The sequence below is a fragment of the Procambarus clarkii genome, chromosome 59 (genome assembly GCF_040958095.1).
Source record: "Procambarus clarkii isolate CNS0578487 chromosome 59, FALCON_Pclarkii_2.0, whole genome shotgun sequence".
Classification (NCBI taxonomy): domain Eukaryota; kingdom Metazoa; phylum Arthropoda; class Malacostraca; order Decapoda; family Cambaridae; genus Procambarus; species Procambarus clarkii.
This window is the reverse complement of record NC_091208.1, coordinates 31323300-31342634: the sequence shown is the minus strand read 5'-3', so window position 1 is coordinate 31342634 and position 19335 is coordinate 31323300. Positions and strand designations below refer to the sequence as shown.

Here is a 19335-nt window from a genome sequence, read left to right as displayed (position 1 = left end):
GAACAACACTACAGGATCATGTCCAGAGAGGCGTGAACTGGAGAAGATGAGGTGTAGAATAAAAGTGGAGGCAGAGCCACTCCGAGCCACCCCACACCCGTGAAAGCAGAGAAAGACTTAGTGTCCTCCCCTTACATAAAATCCAGAACATCCCAGTATCCAGGGGGCTATGACTGGAAAGAAGACGAGCAAGAGCGGTGTAGAGCCCACGAAAAAGGATCTTGAGGTTATCTTGAGATGATTTCGGGGCTTTAGTGCCCCCGCGGCCCGGTCCTCGACCAGGCCTCCACCCCCAGGAAGCAGCCCGTGACAGCTGACTAACACCCAGGTACCTATTTACTGCTAGGTAACAGGGGCATAGGGTGAAAGAAACTCTGCCCATTGTTTCTCGCCGGCGCCTGGGATCGAACCCAGGACCACAGGATCACAAGTCCAGCGTGCTGTCCGCTCGGCCGACCGGCTCCCTCTGCAGAAAACCAACACATGTTTACACCGCACAGACTTGTCTTGTGACCATCGTGTTGGGTGGACGTGGGGTTGGGAGCTCCTGGTTCACTAGTGGAGTGGGAGGGGTAATCAGGCAACTTTGAAGTGAATAAGTGTGTACAAGTGAATGAAAAAATCTTGGGTTTTGACCAAAGCCATAAAGTAGTGAAGAGAAACAGTTTAAATAGTGTAATTCAAAATAGTTGAGGAAGTACTGTGGCAGTGTGCAGTGTGGAAGCAGACCTCACCGGACTCTGACCGCGTGACCTCACCTCCGGCAGCAACCCTTCTACCACCACGTGGGACGACGATTGGAGATTCACTCACCTATTGTGTTAGCAGGACGGTAAGATACTTGGAACCCCTGTGGGTAAGGTTGCATTATAGCAATGACTAGGTCAGGAAGGGTATCTAGGTCCAACAGTATTATGATTGAGGAAGAAGATAGGTTTGTGGAGAAGATGATTGGGAAATTTGTAGAGAAGAGGGATGTTTGGATAGGTGATCTAATCCAGGGGATTAAAAGTGAAGTCTTTAATAAGATACAGGACGAGGTTCAAAAGACTCAAACAAGAGTTTATGGATTATATTCAAGAGGAAATCACGAAGAGCAGGGTAGAATGGCAAGGAGAAATATCTAGGCTTACTAATGAATTTGGCAGGAATAAGGGAAGCTTGGCAGGGGAAGGGGGAGTAGTAGTAGGTGGAGTAGCGGGTGTGGGAGGGGTGGGGGTCAGCCAGGGAGAGGGCCACCAGCATGACCCTGAACTGATCCATCCCCCGGATCCCCCCCGCCCCCAGTCATCCCCCAGACACCCCCCAGATCCCCCCTGCCCCCAGTCACCCCCCAGACACCCCCCAGATCCCCCCAGACCCCCAGAGAAAGGGAGAACTCTGGTACAAGAGTTTCCATGAAGAATCTCAAGGTTTGGTACACCAATGCTGATGGGGTATCTAATAAAGCAGAAGAGATAAAAGAAAGAGTGAGTGAAGCAGATCCTGACATAGTTGCAATTGTGGAAACTAAAATTAATGACATGATCTCAGATGCAATCTTTCCTGAAGGGTACCAGGTGATACGAAAAGAGAGGACACAGAGACAGGGATGGGGAGTAGCACTCCTAATAAAGCGGAAATGGAAGTTTGAAGAGGGGGAAATCGAGTTACCAATGAGTGCACAAGCTTCATACATGGAACTCTGACAGTAGATGGGAGGAAGATTGTGATCTTGGTAATCTACAATCCCCCACCAAACAGTAGAAGACCCAGGCAGGAGTATGATGACAACAACAAAGCATGTATAGATGAACTGCAGAAGGCAGCAACACTAGCCCACAGAATGAGAGCGAAGCTGCTGATCATGGGGGACCTAAATCATGGAGAGATAAATTGGGAATCAAGGAATCCCCATGGAGGGGACGAAACGTGGGGAGCAAAATTAGTAGATGTTATAGATAGGAATTTCCTGACACAACATGTGAAGGAAGACACAAGGGAAAGAGGAGGAGATGCACCGAGCCTATTAGACCTGATTTTCACCCAGAACGTAGAAGATATCGAGAATTTAGAGCATGAAATACCTCTAGGGGCCAGTGACCATTGTGTCCTAGTCTTTGACTACATGATGGAATTCAAACTTATGACCATGGGACAAGAGATCTGGGAAAGGAGAGCTGACTACAGGAAAGGGGACTATATGAGGATAAGGGACTATCTGGGTGAAGTGCAGTGGGAGGAAGAAATTAGAGGAAAAACAGTCCAAGATATGATGGACCTAGTCATACAGAAATGCCAGGAGGCCGAAGAGAGATTTATACCAACGGTAAAGGGAAAAAATAAGAAGGAATATAATAACCCATGGTTTAATAGACAGTGTCAGGAAGCAAAAATGGCCAGCAGGCGGGAGTGGAGGAAGTACAGAAGACAAAGAACAGAGGACAACAGGATCAGATACAACAGAGCTAGGAACGATTACATTAACATAAGACGAACATCGGAAAGGGACTATGAGAACGATATTGCAATCAAAGCGAAAAAACAACCTAAGTTACTACACAGTCATATAAGAAGAAAATTGTCGCTGAACGACCAAGTGACAAGACTAAGGAAGACAGAGGGGGCATATACTGAAAGTGGCAAGGAAATCTGCGAGGCACTGAATGCCAGTTTCCATGGAGTGTTCACTACCGAGCCTGAGCAGCTCCCATTGTTGGAAGGGGTTACCCTAGATGAAAGACTATCAGATATAGAGGTGACAGCAGAGGAGGTAATGAAACAGTTGACAACTCTAGATGCAACTAAAGCAGTTGGACCAGACAAAGTATCACCGTGGATACTAAAAGAAGCAGCACAGGCCCTGAGCGTGCCTCTTGCAATGATCTTTAATGAGTCACTTATGTCAGGAGAATTGCCCAGTTGCTGGAAGAAGGTAAATGTCGTGCCGATCCTCAAGAAAGGTGATAGGGAGGAGGCACTTAACTATAGACCTGTATCACTGACAAGCATCCCCTGTAAAATACTGGAAAGAATAATTAGGCTACGACTGGTTGCACACCTGGAGAACATTAGGTTTGTGAACAAACATCAACATGGGTTCTGGACAGGGAAATTGTGCCTAACAAACCTTCTGGAATTCTATGATAAAATAACGAGGATAAGACAGGACAGAGATGGTTGGGCAGACTGCATATTTCTGGACTGCCAAAAAGCCTTTGATACAGTACCGCACATGAGACTGCTGTTCAAGCTCGAGAGGCAGGCGGGGGTGGGGGGAAAGGTCCTAGCATGGATAAGGAACTACCTAACAGGAAGGAGCCAAAGAGTTACGGTAAGGGGCGAGAAGTCGGACTGGCGAACAGTAACAAGTGGAGTACCACAAGGATCGGTGCTGGGACCAATTCTATTTCTTGTATATGTTTACGACATGTTTATAGGGGTAGAGTCCTACATGTCGATGTTTGCGGATGACGCAAAGTTGATGAGAAGAGTTGTGACAGATGAGGATTGCAGGATCCTCCAAGAGGACCTGAACAGGTTGCAGAGATGGTCAGAAAAATGGCTACTGGAATTCAACACGAGCAAATGTAAAGTTATGGAAATGGGACTAGGAGATAGGAGACCAAAGGGACAGTACACAATGAAGGGGAACAGCCTACCTGTAACGATGCGTGAAAGAGACCTGGGGGTGGACGTAACACCTAATCTATCTCCTGAGGCACATATAAATAGGATAACAACAGCAGCGTACTCTACACTGGCAAAAGTTAGAACATCATTCAGAAACCTAAGTAAGGAGGCATTTAGGGTGCTTTACACTGCCTACGTAAGGCCAGTCTTAGAGTATGCCGCCTCATCATGGAGTCCCCATCTGAAGAAGCATATAATGAAACTGGAAAAGGTTCAGAGGTTTGCAACGAGACTCGTCCCAGAGCTACGAGGGATGGGGTATGAGGAGCGCCTGAGGGAACTGTGCCTTACGACACTAGAAAGAAGAAGGGAGAGGGGGGACATGATAGGAACGTATAAGATACTCAGAGGGATTGACAGGGTGGACATAGACGAAATGTTCACACGGAATAGTAACAGAACGAGGGGACATGGATGGAAGCTTGAAACTCAGATGAATCACAGAGATGTTAGGAAGTTTTCTTTTAGCGTGAGAGTAGTGGGTAATTGGAATGCACTTCAGGAACAGGTTGTGGAAGCAAATACTATTCATAATTTTAAAACCAGGTATGATAGGGAAATGGGACAGGAGTCATTGCTGTAAACAACCGATGCTCGAAAGGCGGGATCCAAGAGTCAATGCTCGATCCGGCAGACACAACTAGGTGAGTACAACTAGGTGAGTACAGAACCTAAACAAACACCCGCGGCGCATGCGCCTAAGAATCGAGCCGCAACACCCAACCCTCGGGGAGGGTTTCTACAAGGTGTACTAAACGAACATTAGTAATGTCTAGACAGATATAATAAGATGTAATGAGAAAAGAATGAGACAATATCAAAAAGTGATAAGTAGGACGAAAGAGGACCAACGAGCCCGAGAAAGGACTAGAGGTAAGCTTCACCGGCAGACAACAGATGTTCCAACAATATTGGAAGAAACGAAGAACTTCCTGGCGCTGAAGCTACCAATCAACACTGCTAATGCTGAACCCCCAAGATGTGTCCACTCATGAGGACAAAGCAGGGGGTTACCACCAAACACAAAGAACCCTAGTATAAGGGAAAGGAACACCAAGGCAGATCCCCCACCAGGCAAAAATAAAAATAAAAGAAAAACCTCACAAGAGGACAGCGTACCCAGAGGGAACAGAGCCGGCCGCCGTCATAGGTGAAAACTAGCTATGCAGTACCAGTGCAAAAACTACCACTACTACCAAAACTACCAAAAACTACCAAGGCAAACCAGGGAGGAAACCCCCCCCCCACCCAAAACACTCAGGGTGGTCAATCGCCAAGCAGCAAAAGACCAACAGAGGTAGACCCAAGGTGACTTGTAGAAGGTAACCCCAAGCCTCTAGGGCGGTACTTACAGGGCACTCAGGAAAGGTGACCCTAAGGACATGCAGCCCGAGTACCTGTGAATATTACTCCCAGCTCGCACACCCTCCTAAGAGAAGTACTGAACCCAGGCTCAGCACAAATAAGAATCTGGAGCTGGAGCCACAACGACCAAGCCATATCCCATCAGCCGAGGAACTGACGGTGAGGATCACCGGTGTGGGGGTCTGGGGCTCCCCCTTTCCCCTCCCGGGGAGGAGAGAGCTGCGCAGACATGCGGTGTGGCTGGTGTGACGTCATGCTTGTTTGCTCGTTTTCAATTGGGGAGTTCTGTCCACTTGTTTGTCTATTTTTATTGTTATTGACCAGAATAGGGGCATGGCGCTTACCTTTCTGGGTGCCTGTCCTGGTCGATGGCAGATATGGAATGCTCCAAAATCACATGTGCATCTATGGGTCATTGCTCCCTGTGCCTCTCTGAGGGGGCCCAGGGAGCAATGGCCCCCCTCGTGGTCCCCGTTAGGCCTAGAACTCCACCCACATCAATTGATGCCAAAGTTAGGGATATCCATATCAGCCTGGATAGCTCCAGGGAGCCATAGGGACTCCCCCCAAAAAACATTGGGAACAACGGAAAGGCTTTAAAGGAAGACCCCAGAAGCTCAGAAGGGCCTGCTGGCTCAACTACCCTATGCCTGATTTGGAATGGGCAACCCACGGAGCTGACTGAGCCACATACCGTGGTACACCCTAGCCTGACCCTGAAACCTTCCAGAGGAAAGTTTCAGGGTTCTTTGGGCGTGGTTCAGCTTTCCACAGGAAAACCGAACCATGCCCAAAGGGTATTGAAGAGGTGGTACGGATGAAACAAAGGTGGAGTTCACCTACAGTTCCAATTCTGGGTCCCTAAACACCAAATTGGGTAGATCTGGGACATCCAATTGGGCACACAACCTAGACTGCTGTGATCTAGCAAAATGAACATGTAAAGTGGTCGCTGTCTGACAGGCCCGAACCAATTCAGGAAGTTCAGAAAGAACGTCTAAAGGAGCAAACCCCCGAGTACACCAGAGAAGGGAACTATCACTGCAAGGGCAGCACCACAGAGCACACAGGGAAGGAAAACCTGAGCACTTGCAGCTCCAAACACACTTAAGACCTGTCTCATGCAACAATGCAGTGTAAGGAAAAGCCACCAAAGGCAAACACCTCACCACTTAACTGAATAACAGAACACCTGGGGCAATTCGAAAGAGCAGCAGCTCGGTAACCTATACATCAGCACTATAACTAAGAGCTCAGGACCCAACAGGAAATAAGCTACCTACTCCCTTCACCTCAAAAGAGTCAGGGAGGTGGAGCAAACAAGCTAGCACTAGTTCTGAGAGAATTTCATAGTTTATATAGTTGGGGGGGGGGGGTCTTTTGGCCGGATTTAATGCTTCAGTCTCCTTTTTTGAATTCAGCAGTTGTTTAGCATTTGTTTTGAGTCACTGACTTTCTGGTTGCCTTACACGACGAGGTGGCAAAAAAAAGTCTTCGCTTCTTGTGCCTCTGACGAGTGCCGGGCTCTGGCTCTGGTCCCCTGTAGACCTCTAGAACTTTACAGCTGAGCACCCAGTAGATGGTAACCATCTCAGCATATATAGCTTCAGGGACCACACGGGGCTCCACCCGCAGTCACAAAAAGGTTCTGAGGAGATTGTGTGTGTGTTAAATAAAATTTTACTTTCTTTTAAAGAACTAATAAGAACACCTCTTCAGCCACTGACCTGCCATCTCCCTGATCTGATAAAGGTGCACATAAGAAATATTTGAAGAAAAAGAAGAGGAATGGCAAAACTCTCTCTGAGGGGGACGGTGTAGTTGACTCTGGTTGTGTCAATTCTGTGAAATATAGCAAAATAATAATATAATAATAATAATATTCATAATAATGTGAAATATAGCCAAATAATATTCTGTGAAATATATCAAGTTAGTATCATCCAACCTTACAAGCAAAAACATCATATCTTATTTGCAAAAAAGAACTATAGATATACAATAATTCAATAAATAAAAAAACTAGCATTGAATGTAATGAAACGCCATTTTCTGGGTGAGTCCCGGAGGCTCCCCGGAGCTATCCAGGCTGAATGGATATGTATAACTTTCTGGCATCAGTCAATGCATGGAGTTCTTACCTACTGGGGACCACGAGCCAGAACCTGGCCCCCTCTAGAGAGGCACGAGGAACAATGGCCTATAGAGACCACCCTTATGATTGGGAGCATTTTATGTCTGCCATTGACCGGGACAGGCACCCAGAAAGGTAGGCGCCCCAAAACAAACCCCTATTCTGGTAAACTATTGCGACCGAAGACCGAACAGGTGGACAGAACTCCCTAAAACAAAAATTAGCCCTCATGACGTCATCATGTCGCCGTGCCGCGGTCTGCGCAACCCCCCCCTCTCCGGGAGGGGGAAGGGGGCAGCCCCAGACCCCACCGTCGGCGACCCAACCATTAGTTCTTAGGCTGGATGTCAAAAACGCGAAAAACACCGCCAACTGGAGGGAGGGAGGGATGCCGGGGAGCCTCCGGGACTCACCCAGAAAATGGCGTTTCATTACATTCAACGCTGGTTTTCTGGGGGGAGCCCCGTCGGCTCCCCGGAGCTAACTACCCAAATATAAGGAAAAAACAGGGACTTATCCGGGCGGCGGGCCGTCCTCACTCCTCAACGCGAAGGCGAGACAACTGGCTGCAACCGCCAACCCAAAGCAACGCAGGCCCGACGAGGCCCAGGAACATTCACCAGGTAGCGAGCGGCCAGGACCCTGTTCGATCTCCAAAAACCCCGGGCCCAAATGTCCACCCAAGACATGTTGCCAAAGACAGTCGCCAAAGCAGCAAATTTACAAACGTCGTGGGCCCGGGGAAAACCGCAGGCTGGCTACACTTAATAACCATGCGGACAGCCTGAGAGACCCGAGCCCGGGAACAGGGAAGAAGGGAAACTGGATCAACCCTGAGCGCATCCCCGGCAACAGAAGATGTGGCGCGCAAATAACATCGGAGCCGCAACCAGACACAACAAATGATGCACCCCTGGCCTGACCAACCAAGCATCAACAACCCACGGCCCCCTCCGGAACGCAGCCGTCTCATTCTTCGCCAGAAAAGAGGGAGACGGCTGCAAACGAACAACGTCCTGGTGTCCGCCAGGACGTTGGACACCCCCCGGACATGAACCGCCAGGAGAGCCAAACCCCGAGAACTCAGCAGACCTGAGTTCCCCTCACCCGAAGCGACCAGCCCCAAAGAGCCAAGGATAAGGCCTGATCGCATCGAACCCCCTCGGTTCAAACAATGAACCACCGGGGAGCAGTCCGAATGGAGCCGGATCGTCGATCTACGAGCGACTCGAATCCTCCGGAGCGACATCCACACTGCCGCGAACTCCTGCACCGTGCTGTGAGCCCGACGGAAAGACAGAACCCACCGCTCCTGGCCGGCCTGGTGAGCACTGGTCACAAAACCCCAGCCAAGAGACGACGCGTCCGTGTACACATCGAGAGAGGGCACGGGAAGGCCCTCTTCCCTCTTCCCCTCTTTCACGAACCCTGAAAAACCCGAAGAGGAAGACAGTGACGCAGCAACCGACGCAAAGCCCCCGGAGGTCGAACCCAACGATCGCGAAAGAGGCGGAAGGGCCGGCCCCGAAGGAACCAAAACAGCCGACGAAGCCACACCTGACCCGGCGGGTAGACCATCATGGCAAAGTTCAGGCTCCCGCACAAACTCTCGAGCAACCGCCTTGTGACCCGGGAACCCCTCAGAAACAGGCGAAGGCGGGACCGCAGGAGCAAGAGAGCCGCCGGAGGAAGAGACAAGGAAGCAGCACGAGCGTCCCAAACCAGACCCAGCCAAGACCGAACCTGAGAGGGAACCAGACGGGACTTCCTCCAGTTCACCAAGAACCCGAACCTGGCGAGCTGGGAAAGAACCAAATCCCTGGCGAGCAGACATGCGGACTGGCTGGGAGCCCAAACCAGCCAGTCGTCGAGATAGGCCAGAACCCGAACACCTAGCAGACGCACGCAGGCCACCACGACTCGAGTGAGGCGTGTGAAAACGCGTGGCGCCAGATTCAACCCGACGGGAAGACAACGAAAGCGGTAACCTTGACGCCCCACAACAAAACCGAGCCAGTCCCTGAACTCCGGATGAACCGGGACGTGCCAATACGCGTCCTTGAGATCCAGGGACACCATCCAAGCGCCCCTCTCCAAGAGAAGACGGACCTGGGACAGCGTAGTCATCCGAAAGGAGGGGCACAACACCCACGGGTTCAGACAGGACAAGTCCAGAATGAACCGAAGGTCATCGCAGTCCCGTTTTGGAACCGGAAACAGGTGGGAAACCCACCTGAGGGACGACGTCATTTCGACTACGCCCAAGCGAACCCACTCCGAGATGACCCGACAGAGCGCAGGAGAAGAGGCCTGCCCCGCCAGCCCCGAACCCCCCGAGGGAGGAAGAGCCACCCAACGCCACCACAGGCCGCGCGAAACGACCCGAAAAGCCCATGAATCGTGGGACCAGGCGTGGGCAAACCGGGCGAGCCGCCCCCCCATCGCCTCGTCAATGGGGTGAACCGCGAAAGGGCCGATGCGCCTTGCGAGAACCAAGGCGGCGAACAGGAAGGAGCCCACTCCATCCTGCAACAGCCAGAACCGAAGGCGCCGCCAGCCCAGAATCTGGCACCAAAGGCCTACTCCGATGAAAAGACCCATGAGCCCTGGCACGACCCTTCCGGGATGGCCCCCCACGAGCCCCCTGGAGCAGCAACAACTCCGACATAGGCCAACAACTGACCGAGGCCGCCTGCAGATACTGCCCCACAGCAGATTCCGCAAACAGCAACGGACAAAAGGGCGAGGACAAACGAAGAGCCAGGGCCCAGGCGGACTCTAAGGAGGAAGCCAGCACCGCCTGACGACACGCGAGGCGAGAACCTTACCTTGAGGTTACCTTGAGGTGCTTCCGGGGCTTAGTGTCCCCGCGGCCCGGTCGTCGACCAGGCCTCCTGGTTGCTGTACTGATCAACCAGGCTGTTAGATGCGGCTGCTCGCAGCCTGACGTATGAGTCACAGCCTGGATGATCAGGTATCCTTTGGAGGTGCTTATCCAGTTCTCTCTCTTGAACACTGTGAGGGGTCGGCCAGTTATGCCCCTTATGTGTAGTGGAAGAGTGTTGAACAGTCTCGGGCCTCTGATGTTGATAGAGTTCTCTCTCAGAGTACCTGTTGCACCTCTGCTTTTCAACGGGGGTATTCTGCACATCCTGCCATGTCTTCTGGTCTCATGTGATGTTATTTCTGTGTGCAGGTTTGGGACCAGCCCCTCAATTATTTTCCACGTGTAAATTATTATGTATCTCTTCCGCCTGCGCTCAAGGGAGTACAGATTTAGGCTCTTTAGTCGGTCCCAGTAATTTAGATGTTTTACTGAGTGGATTCTAGCAGTAAAGGACTCCGGAACCTCATAACAAAACCAGCACGAACCTGGGGATCCGTACACGAAGGAACGAGGATCCATCAGGAAGGCATAATCCGGGTCACACAAGAGGTAAGCTGCCAAGGCCTCCTGCACCTCCGAAGTCGAAACACGGGAAGCAGGAAACCTCTGGAAAGATGGAACCGAAGAACCCTCGGGATCACGGAACCGAACCCTGGGAGGGGTGGACACCAAATCTAATTTGTACGCGGAGGGAGTGAAAGAGAACTCTTCTCCTTGTAACACCAAGCCCCGCTTGGAGGGCAAAAATACCCAGGCGGGGTCCAACGGGGCCCAAGGCCCCCAAGCCAACCCCATTAACCTCATCCAGAAGGCCTGGGGCCGAGCCGTCCTCCTGAGCCCCCACCCCCAAAGAAAAGGTGGGAGCAGCCGACAAAGCAGGAACAAAGGGGGCCCACTGGCCAGACCCAGAAGCTTCGGCAGAAGGACCAGGCTCGAATGCCTCCGCCACTGCCCCAGAAGGGGACACCCCCGAGACAGCCCGAGTCTCACAACCGACTAAACCCAGCCCAGGCTCCGAAACCCTCAGACTTTAGGAGCCGGCAGCAAAGGGAGGGGGGGGGGGACCGAACGAGCAACAGAAAGGGAAGGACTTGGAGGGGCGGATGAAACCAGAGCCGAAGCCACCCCCACCAACAAGTCCGGGTCCCTATAACCAAAACGGGGCAGTCTCGGGGCATCCGGGGCAGCGACCAACCTAGCGCGTTGCAGCAACCTAAAGCGAGCATGCAACGCCTCAGCTGCCTTCACCTGCAGTAGCCTGGGTGAACTGGAGAACGTACAGACAACACACGTCGCACGACTCAGGGTCAAAACAATCACCGACCTGTGTGTCCCCCTGAGACAAGGGGACAGAGCAACCCTCAAACTCGCAGGACGCGAGGGGGGACTCAGGGGTCTCATCCATCGGACCACATAGCCCCCGTGGGATTTTCCAGGGCCCTTAGCCTTGATATCACGCTAAGGGAAGCCCAGGCAGGGTACTGCGAACCGGCACCCAAAACTACCAACAAACTGCTATAGCTGAACCCCCGGGACATGTATACTCGCGGGGGCCAAGCAGGGAGTACCACCAATTAGACAATCTGGAGACAAACCCCAAGAACAGCGATGGGGACCAAACAGGCAGACCCCCCCCCCACCAGGCAAAAAACAAAAACATAAGAAAAACCCCGCAAGAGGACAACGTACCCAGGCGGAACAGAACTGGCTGCTGTTAATGGTGAAAACTAGCTGTGCAGTACCCCGCGCCCCTACCAGTGACGAAAACTACCTCCTACCCAGAGACAAGGGCAAGTAAAAACCCCAGCTGACCCCAAGGGCGGCCAAGTACCGAGCAGTACATGGCACAGCGGAGGTAGACCCCAAGGCAACCCAGGGAAGGTAGCCCTAAGCCCCAAGGGCAGTACTTACAGGGCACCTAGGGAAGATAACCCTAGGCGCATGCAGCCCGAGCACCGTGGAATAATACTCCTGGCCCACACACAACACACAACCGGAAGGGACAGCTCACAACACCAGGAACAGAACTGCAACTGCAAACAGGAGTCAGAGGCACGACCGCACCAGATCCCATCAGACTGAGAACTAATGGTTGGGTCGCCGACGGTGGGGTCTGGGGCTCTCCCCTTCCCCCTCCCAGGGAGGGGGGTGGGGTTGCGCAGACGGCAGCGCGGCGACATGATGACGTCATGAGGGCTAATTTTCGTTTGGGGAGTTCTGTCCACCTGTTCGGTCTTCGGTCGCAATAGTTTACCAGAAAAGGGGTTTGTTTTGGGGCGTCTACCTTTCTGGGTGTCTGTCCCGGTCGATGGCAGACATAGAATGCTTCCAATCATAAGGGGGGTTTCTATAGGCCATTGCTCCTCGTGCCTCTAGAGAGGGGGCCAGGTTCTGGCTCGTGGTCCCCGGTAGGCAAGAACTCCATGCATTGACTGATGCCAGAAAGTTATACATATCCATTCAGCCCGGATAGCTCCGGGGAGCCAACGGGGCTCCCCCCAGAAAAACAGCATTGAATGTAATGAAACGCCATTTTCTGGGTGAGTCCCGGAGGCTTCCCGGAGCTATCCAGGCTGAATGGATATGTATAACTTTCTGGCATCAGTCAAAATGCTTGGGGTTCTTGCCTACCAGGGACCACGAGCCAGAACCTGGCCACCTCTAGAGAGGCACGAAGAGCAATGGCCTATAGAGACCCCCACTGTGGTTGGGAGCATTCTATGTCTACCATCGACCGGGACAGGCACCCAGAAAGGAAGGCGCACCAAAACAAACCCCCTTTTCTGGTGAAAATATTGCTACCGAAAGTCAAACGAGTGGACAGAACTCTCCAAACAAAATTATCAAATTAGCATGACGTCATCACGTCGCCACGCTGCCGTCTGCACAGCAACCCACCTTCCTCGCTGGAAGGGGGAAGGAGGAGCCCCAGATCATCCGCGCTGGCAATCCAACTGGCAGTTCTTAGGCTGGATGTCAAAATACGACAAAAAACCAGCGTTGAATGTAATGAAACGCCATTTTCTGGGTGAGCCCCGGAGGCTCCCTGGAGCTTATCGGGCTAATGTATGTTATGTTAGATCGGGACATTAGCTATGGAGTTCAGACCTACCAGGGACCAGCGCCAGAACCTGGCCCCTTCAGAGAGGTTTCAGGGAGCAATGGCCCTGGAAAACCCCATATGGTTGGGGGTTTTCCTTATCTGCCATCGACCGGGGTTAGGCACCCAGAAAGGTAGGCGTAACAAAACAAACCCCACATGGTAAAAAACTACAACAAAAACCGAACAGAGAGGTAGAAAACTCCCTACAATCCCAAGGAAAACAATCAAACAATCAATTTACTGCCGCGCCGGTCGTCCGCGCAGCCCTCCCCTCCCCGGGAGGGGGAGGGGGGGGGGGCCCCGGACCTCACCACGCCGGCTGCCGTCAGTTCGGAAACTAGGCTTCAACCAACACGAAAAATCTCGCCGCCCTGATGGGAGGGAGGGTATCCAGGGAGCCTCCAGGGCTCACCCAGAAAATGGCGTTTCATTACATTCAACGCTGGTTTTCTGTGGGGAGCCCCTACGGCTCCCTGGAGCTACATACCCAAAGAGAAGGAAAAAAGGGGACTTACCCGGGAGGCGGCTGCCACAAACTCCTCAACGCGAAGTCGAGACAACTGGCTGCAACCTGCGACCCAAAACACAAGAACGACGAGGAGCAGGGACGTTCACCAAATAACGGGCGGCCAGGACCCTGTTCGACTTCCAAAATCCACGCGCCTGAATATGAGCCCAAGACATATTACCAAACACGGCATCCAAAGCCGCAAACTTCCTAACGTCATGGGCGCGAGGATAGACCGCAGGCTGGCTAGACTTAATAACCCTGCGGACAACCTGGGAGACCCGAGCCCTGGAACAGGGAACGAGGGAAACCGGATCAACCCAAAGCGCATCCCCAGCCACCCCGGCTGAAGCGCTCAGGTAACGGCGAAGTGCAGCAACAGAACACAACACATGATGCACCCCCGGCCGAACCAACCAAGCATCAATGACCCACGGACCCCTCCGGAAAGCAGCCGTCTCGTTCTTCGCCAGAAAAGATGGAGAAGGCTGCAAACGGACAAACCTACCCCCAGGACCAAAAGAGCAGAAACCCTTGCGCCGGAGGAGAGCATGAAGCTCCCCTACCCGGCCCCCAGACGCCAATGCCAACAAAAACAAAGCCTTGGAAAAACAATCAGGAACCGAAGGGGCCACCACAAACCGAGGAGAGGAAAGATAGGAGAGCACCCTGTCCAAGGACCAGGACGGCTCAGGAGGCGCATGAGCAGGCCGGAGGTGAAACATAGCAGGGAAAAGCTTACGAAACGAGGTGGATGTGACGTCCACCCCAAAAGCTAGCTTGAGCGGCTCCGCCAGCGCCGCACGATACGAGGCGACAGTATTAGGCATCAAATGACGGTCCTGAAAAAGCCAAGTAAGAAAGGACAAAACAACCCGATCCGAAAGAAAAGACAACCTACGAAGAGCCAGAAAATGGCGAAAGGAACGCCAGGAAACTTCATACTGTCGCCTAGACGAAGCTCTCAGGTGGGACACCATCAAAGAAGCCACCTGATCACCATAGAAATGGTGATACACCCGCGTCAAAAAGACCAGACGCGAAGAGCAGAGGAGAAGGTCGAACCAGCCCCGTACCGGATCGGGCCGACCTGCTGAAAGAGGCGGAGCCGCGGGAAACGTCCCGGGTTCGGGCACCGAGCCAAAAGCACCGGAAACCAAGGCTGGGCCGGCCACCAAGGGGCCACGAGGACTACTCTCCCCGGGAATGTCTCTAACCGAACCAGAACCCGAAGCAACAGCTGGACCGGAGGAAAGAGGTACAGGTAACCCCACCTCGACCAGTCCTGCCGAAAGGCATCCACCGCGAACGCCTCGCAGTCGGGGAAGGGCGTCACATATATAGGGAGACGCCGGGACCACGCCGACGCGAAGAGTTCCACATCTGGGAGACCGTACGTCTGGCAGATCCAACGAAACGAGTCGTCGTCGACCGTCCATTCCGTGGACAGGGGAAGGAAGCGAGACAGACCGTCCGCCAGAACGTTTGACACTCCCCGGACATGAACCGCACGGAGAGCCAAACCCCGAGAATCCAGCAAACGAACCACTCGAAGGGACCAACCCCAAAGAGCCAAGGACCGAAGAGAACCCCCGCGGTTCAGGCAATGAACCACCGGAGAACAGTCCGAATGGAGGCGAATGGTCGATCCCCGAGCAACCCGAATCCTCCGAAGCGCGAACCAGACAGCCGTGAACTCCCGAACCGTGCTGTGAGCCCGATGGAAGGACAGACCCCACCGTCCCTGGCCTGCCTGGTGAGCACTGGTCACGAAGCCCCAGCCGAGAGACGACGCGTCCGTGAACACATCGAGCGAGGGCTCGGGAAGACACCAAGGCACCGAACCCCGAAAAACCCGAAGAGGAAGTCGGTGACGCAGCAACCGACATAAGACCCCCGGAGGGCGAACCCAACGATCGCGAGAGAGGCGGAAAGGACGTCCCCGAAGGAACCAAAACAGACGCCAAAGCCAAACCAGACCAGACGGGTAGACTAGCACGGCGAAGTTCAGACTCCCGCACAACCGCTCGAGCAACCGCCGAGTGACCCGGGACCCCTCAGAAACAGCAAACGGCGGTCCCGCAGCCGCCGCAACGCCGCCGGAGGGAGACAAAAGGAAGCGGTCCGAGAATCCCAAACAAGACCCAGCCAGGTCCAAACCTGGGACGGAACCAGATGGGACTTCCTCCAGCTCACCAGGAACCCGAACCTGGCGAGCTGGGAAAGAACCATATCCCTGGCTAGCAGACAAGCTGACCGACTGGGAGCCCACACCAGCCAGTCGTCGAGGTAGGCCAAAACCCGAATCCCTAGAAGACGCAGACGGGTCACCACAACTCGGGTCAGACGCGTGAAAACGCGAGGTGCCAGATTCAGGCCAAAAGGTAGGCATCGAAAACAGAGATACCGCGTCCTTCAGGATGGGCGCAAAGAGCTTCAACAGTGCAGCCGAAGCCCTAGCTGCCGAAGAAAGCGCCCCGGACAAAGGCCCTTCACTCAACGCTCCCACATCCTCCCCAAGCCAAGCAGAAGAGAGCTCGAGAAGGGAAAAGAAACGCAAGACCGAAGCCAAATGCCCACGGGAACGCAAGTCCTCCGCAACCAAGGAAACCGAAAGCTGAGGAACCTGCACGTGAAGCTGGAAAACGCCAACATCTCGAGAAAGCACAGGAGCGAATAAGCACGCATTAAGGTGCTCAAACTCGCCCCCAGGTAAACCTGCATAAAAGTAGCAGTCTCCCGCCAATCAAGCGTGCGGGTCCGACAGAACCCATGCCACGCCCCCAACGAAAAGAAAGGGCAGTCTGCTAGCCAGGAAGACCCCGGAAACTCCAAACGCACCCAAAAACAGGAAGAAGAACCGAACTCAAACGAGGACGGATCCAATGGGGAGGCATAACCTGGGTCTCGCAAGAGGTATGCAGCAAGAGCTTCCCGTGCCACCTTCGCGGAGAGACGGGAAGTAGCAAACCCCTGTAAAGACGGAGCCGAGGTACCCAAAGGCACCCGGAACCGAACCCGGGGAGGAGCCGAACCCAAATCATACTCATACAGGGAGGGAGGGTAAGAAAACCCCTCCCCCTGCAACAATAAACCCCGTGGGGAAGGTAAAAGCACCCAAGCGGGGTCACAGGGGGCCCAAGGCCCCCAGGCCGACTCCTCCCCAGCCCCAGGATCCCCTACGTCGGGACCCGGGGCAGAGCCGTCCTCCAAACCCTCTACCCCTGAAGAAAAGGTAGAGTCCAAGGGAAAGGCAGACAAGAAGGGGGCCTGCTGGTGGGACCCAGAAGCCTCGGCAGGAGGAACCGGCTCAAATGCCTCCGTCCCCGACCCGGATGGGGCAGCCCCCGAAGCAGCCCGAGTCTCTCCACCAACTAAATCCTGTGCCAAGGCCGAAAACCGCATACGTTTCGGAACCGGACACAGTGGGGGAGGTGCAGGAAGAACCACAGGGGAAGGACCAGAGGGCGCGGCAGGAGTCAAAGCCATAGCAACCAACGCCCCCAGGTCAGGGTCCCTAAAGCCAAAACGGGACAGCCTCGGGGCATCCAGGCGGGAAACCGACCTAGCGCGTTGCAATAACCTAAATCTAACATGCAACGTTGATGCTGCCTGTACTCTAATAGGAACATCCTCAGAGTAAAACTGGAGCACAAGCAGAGAACAGGACTCGCAAGACTCCGGGTCAAAGGTGTCATTGACCCAACAGGCAGCATGACGGAGGCAAAACAGGTGACTGTCACCCTGAGACAAGGGCACACTGCAACCTTCAAACCCGCATAAGGCAGGCTGGAACTCGGGAGACGCATCCATGGGTCTCCGAGCCCCGACAGGGGTTTCCAGGGCCCGTAGGGTAGCAACTACGGGAAGCCCGGGCAAGGTGTTGCTAACCGGTTAAGAAACCCAAACAAAACACGGGTAAATGATAATACTGAAAACCCCTGGGACGTGTATAAGCACGGGGGCCTAGCAGAGGGCCACCAAAACAATACCAGGGGAACTATGGGCCCACGAGGCAGCACCTTCACCAGGCAACCAAAAACAAAACAAAAGAAAAACCCCGAAAAAGTACACCGTCCCCAGAGCAACTGGAACCGGTCGCCGCTTAGGTGGCAGGCCACGCAACACCTTGACGCCCTAACCAGCACAAAACCACTCCCTACCCAAGGCCAAACAAGGGCCCCAAGGGCGAGGCAAATGCCGAGCAGCAAAAACCTCTACGGGAGCGGTTCCCAAACACCCCAGAGAAGATAACCCTGACACGCAAGGGCAGTACTCACAGGGCGCCTAGGGAAGGAAGCCCTAGGCGCATGCAGCCCCAGCACTGATGAAGTACTCCTGGCCACCGCACACCACAACAACAGCAGAGAACGCCACACGAAGCAAACACCGCCAAGGAATTTGAGGCCAGAGAAGCGTCTATCCCGGTTGACACTAGCTTGCGAACTGACGGCAGCCGGCGTGGTGAGGTCCGGGCCCCCCCCCTCCCCCTCCCGGGGAGGGGAGGGCTGCGCGGACGACCGGCGCGGCAGTAAATTGATTGTTTGATTGTTTTCCTTGGGATTGTAGGGAGTTTTCTACCTCTCTGTTCGGTTTTTGTTGTAGTTTTTTACCATGTGGGGTTTGTTTTGTTACGCCTACCTTTCTGGGTGCCTAACCCCGGTCGATGGCAGATAAGGAAAACCCCCAACCATATGGGGTTTTCCAGGGCCATTGCTCCCTGAAACCTCTCTGAAGGGGCCAGGTTCTGGCGCTGGTCCCTGGGAGGTCTGAACTTCATAGCTAATGTCCCGGTCTAACATAACATACATTAGCCCGATAAGCTCCAGGGAGCCGTAGGGGCTCCCCACAGAAACACTGCCGACCGGAGGGAGGGAGAGACACCGAGGAGCCAACCGGACGGGAGGGAGGGTATCCAGGGAGCCTCCAGGGCTCACCCAGAAAATGGTGTTTCATTACTTTCAATGCTGGTTTTCTGGGGCTACCTCACCACAGATAAGGAAAATAGGGAAGGATCTGGGAGGCGGATGCCACACATCCTAATCTAAAAACCAAAACCACAGATGAAACAAAGACCCTGCAGACCTGAACCCCAGAACAGGAATGAGGAAACACGGTCAACCAAAATGCATCCACGACCCCACAGGCCAAGAATCGCAGAGAACAGTGAAAAAACCGCAACCAAACAACAAGGAGGCACCCCCTGCCTGACCAACCAAGCATCAACCCAAGGACCAAAACGAGGAGAAGAAGAAAACAAACCACCCGGGCCAACGACCAAGACGACCAGGAAAATCAAGAGCAGGCCGGAGGTGAAACAACGCCCAAGACAGCAAGTGGAACGGAGCAGAAGGAACAGCCACACCAAATGCAAGCTGGAGCGGCTCCGCCAGCACCACCCAAGATGAGGCGTCAGGACATGGTCCCAGACGACGGTCCCGGAACAACCCCAACAGGAAGACATGCCAACTCTATCAGAGACCAAAGTACCCTCCACAGTGATGGCCAAACACCAAGGAGCCAGGCCCAGGCAGAGGCCAACGAGAAAAACGAGCACTACGAACGAAAGCGCGAGACGCAAAGCAAAAACAGCAACCCCACAACTTAAAGGAGCAACGCAACTAGCTCCAGCAGGGAAGAACGATGCACGCGTTCCCAAGGTATCC

At 53.7% G+C, this 19335-nt stretch overlaps 1 protein-coding gene across 2 annotated transcripts in view; it reads right to left on the bottom strand.

The window, feature by feature from the left end:
* LOC123768069 (protein C-mannosyl-transferase DPY19L3) overlaps nucleotides 1-19335 on the bottom strand; it is a 273308-nt gene that overhangs the window by 136124 nt on the left and 117849 nt on the right. For both annotated transcript variants that reach the window (XM_045758333.2, XM_069307073.1), the window contains one exon: nucleotides 6765-6879. In XM_045758333.2, coding sequence (XP_045614289.2) covers nucleotides 6765-6879 — 115 coding nt within the window. The remainder of the gene's footprint in view (nucleotides 1-6764; nucleotides 6880-19335) is intronic.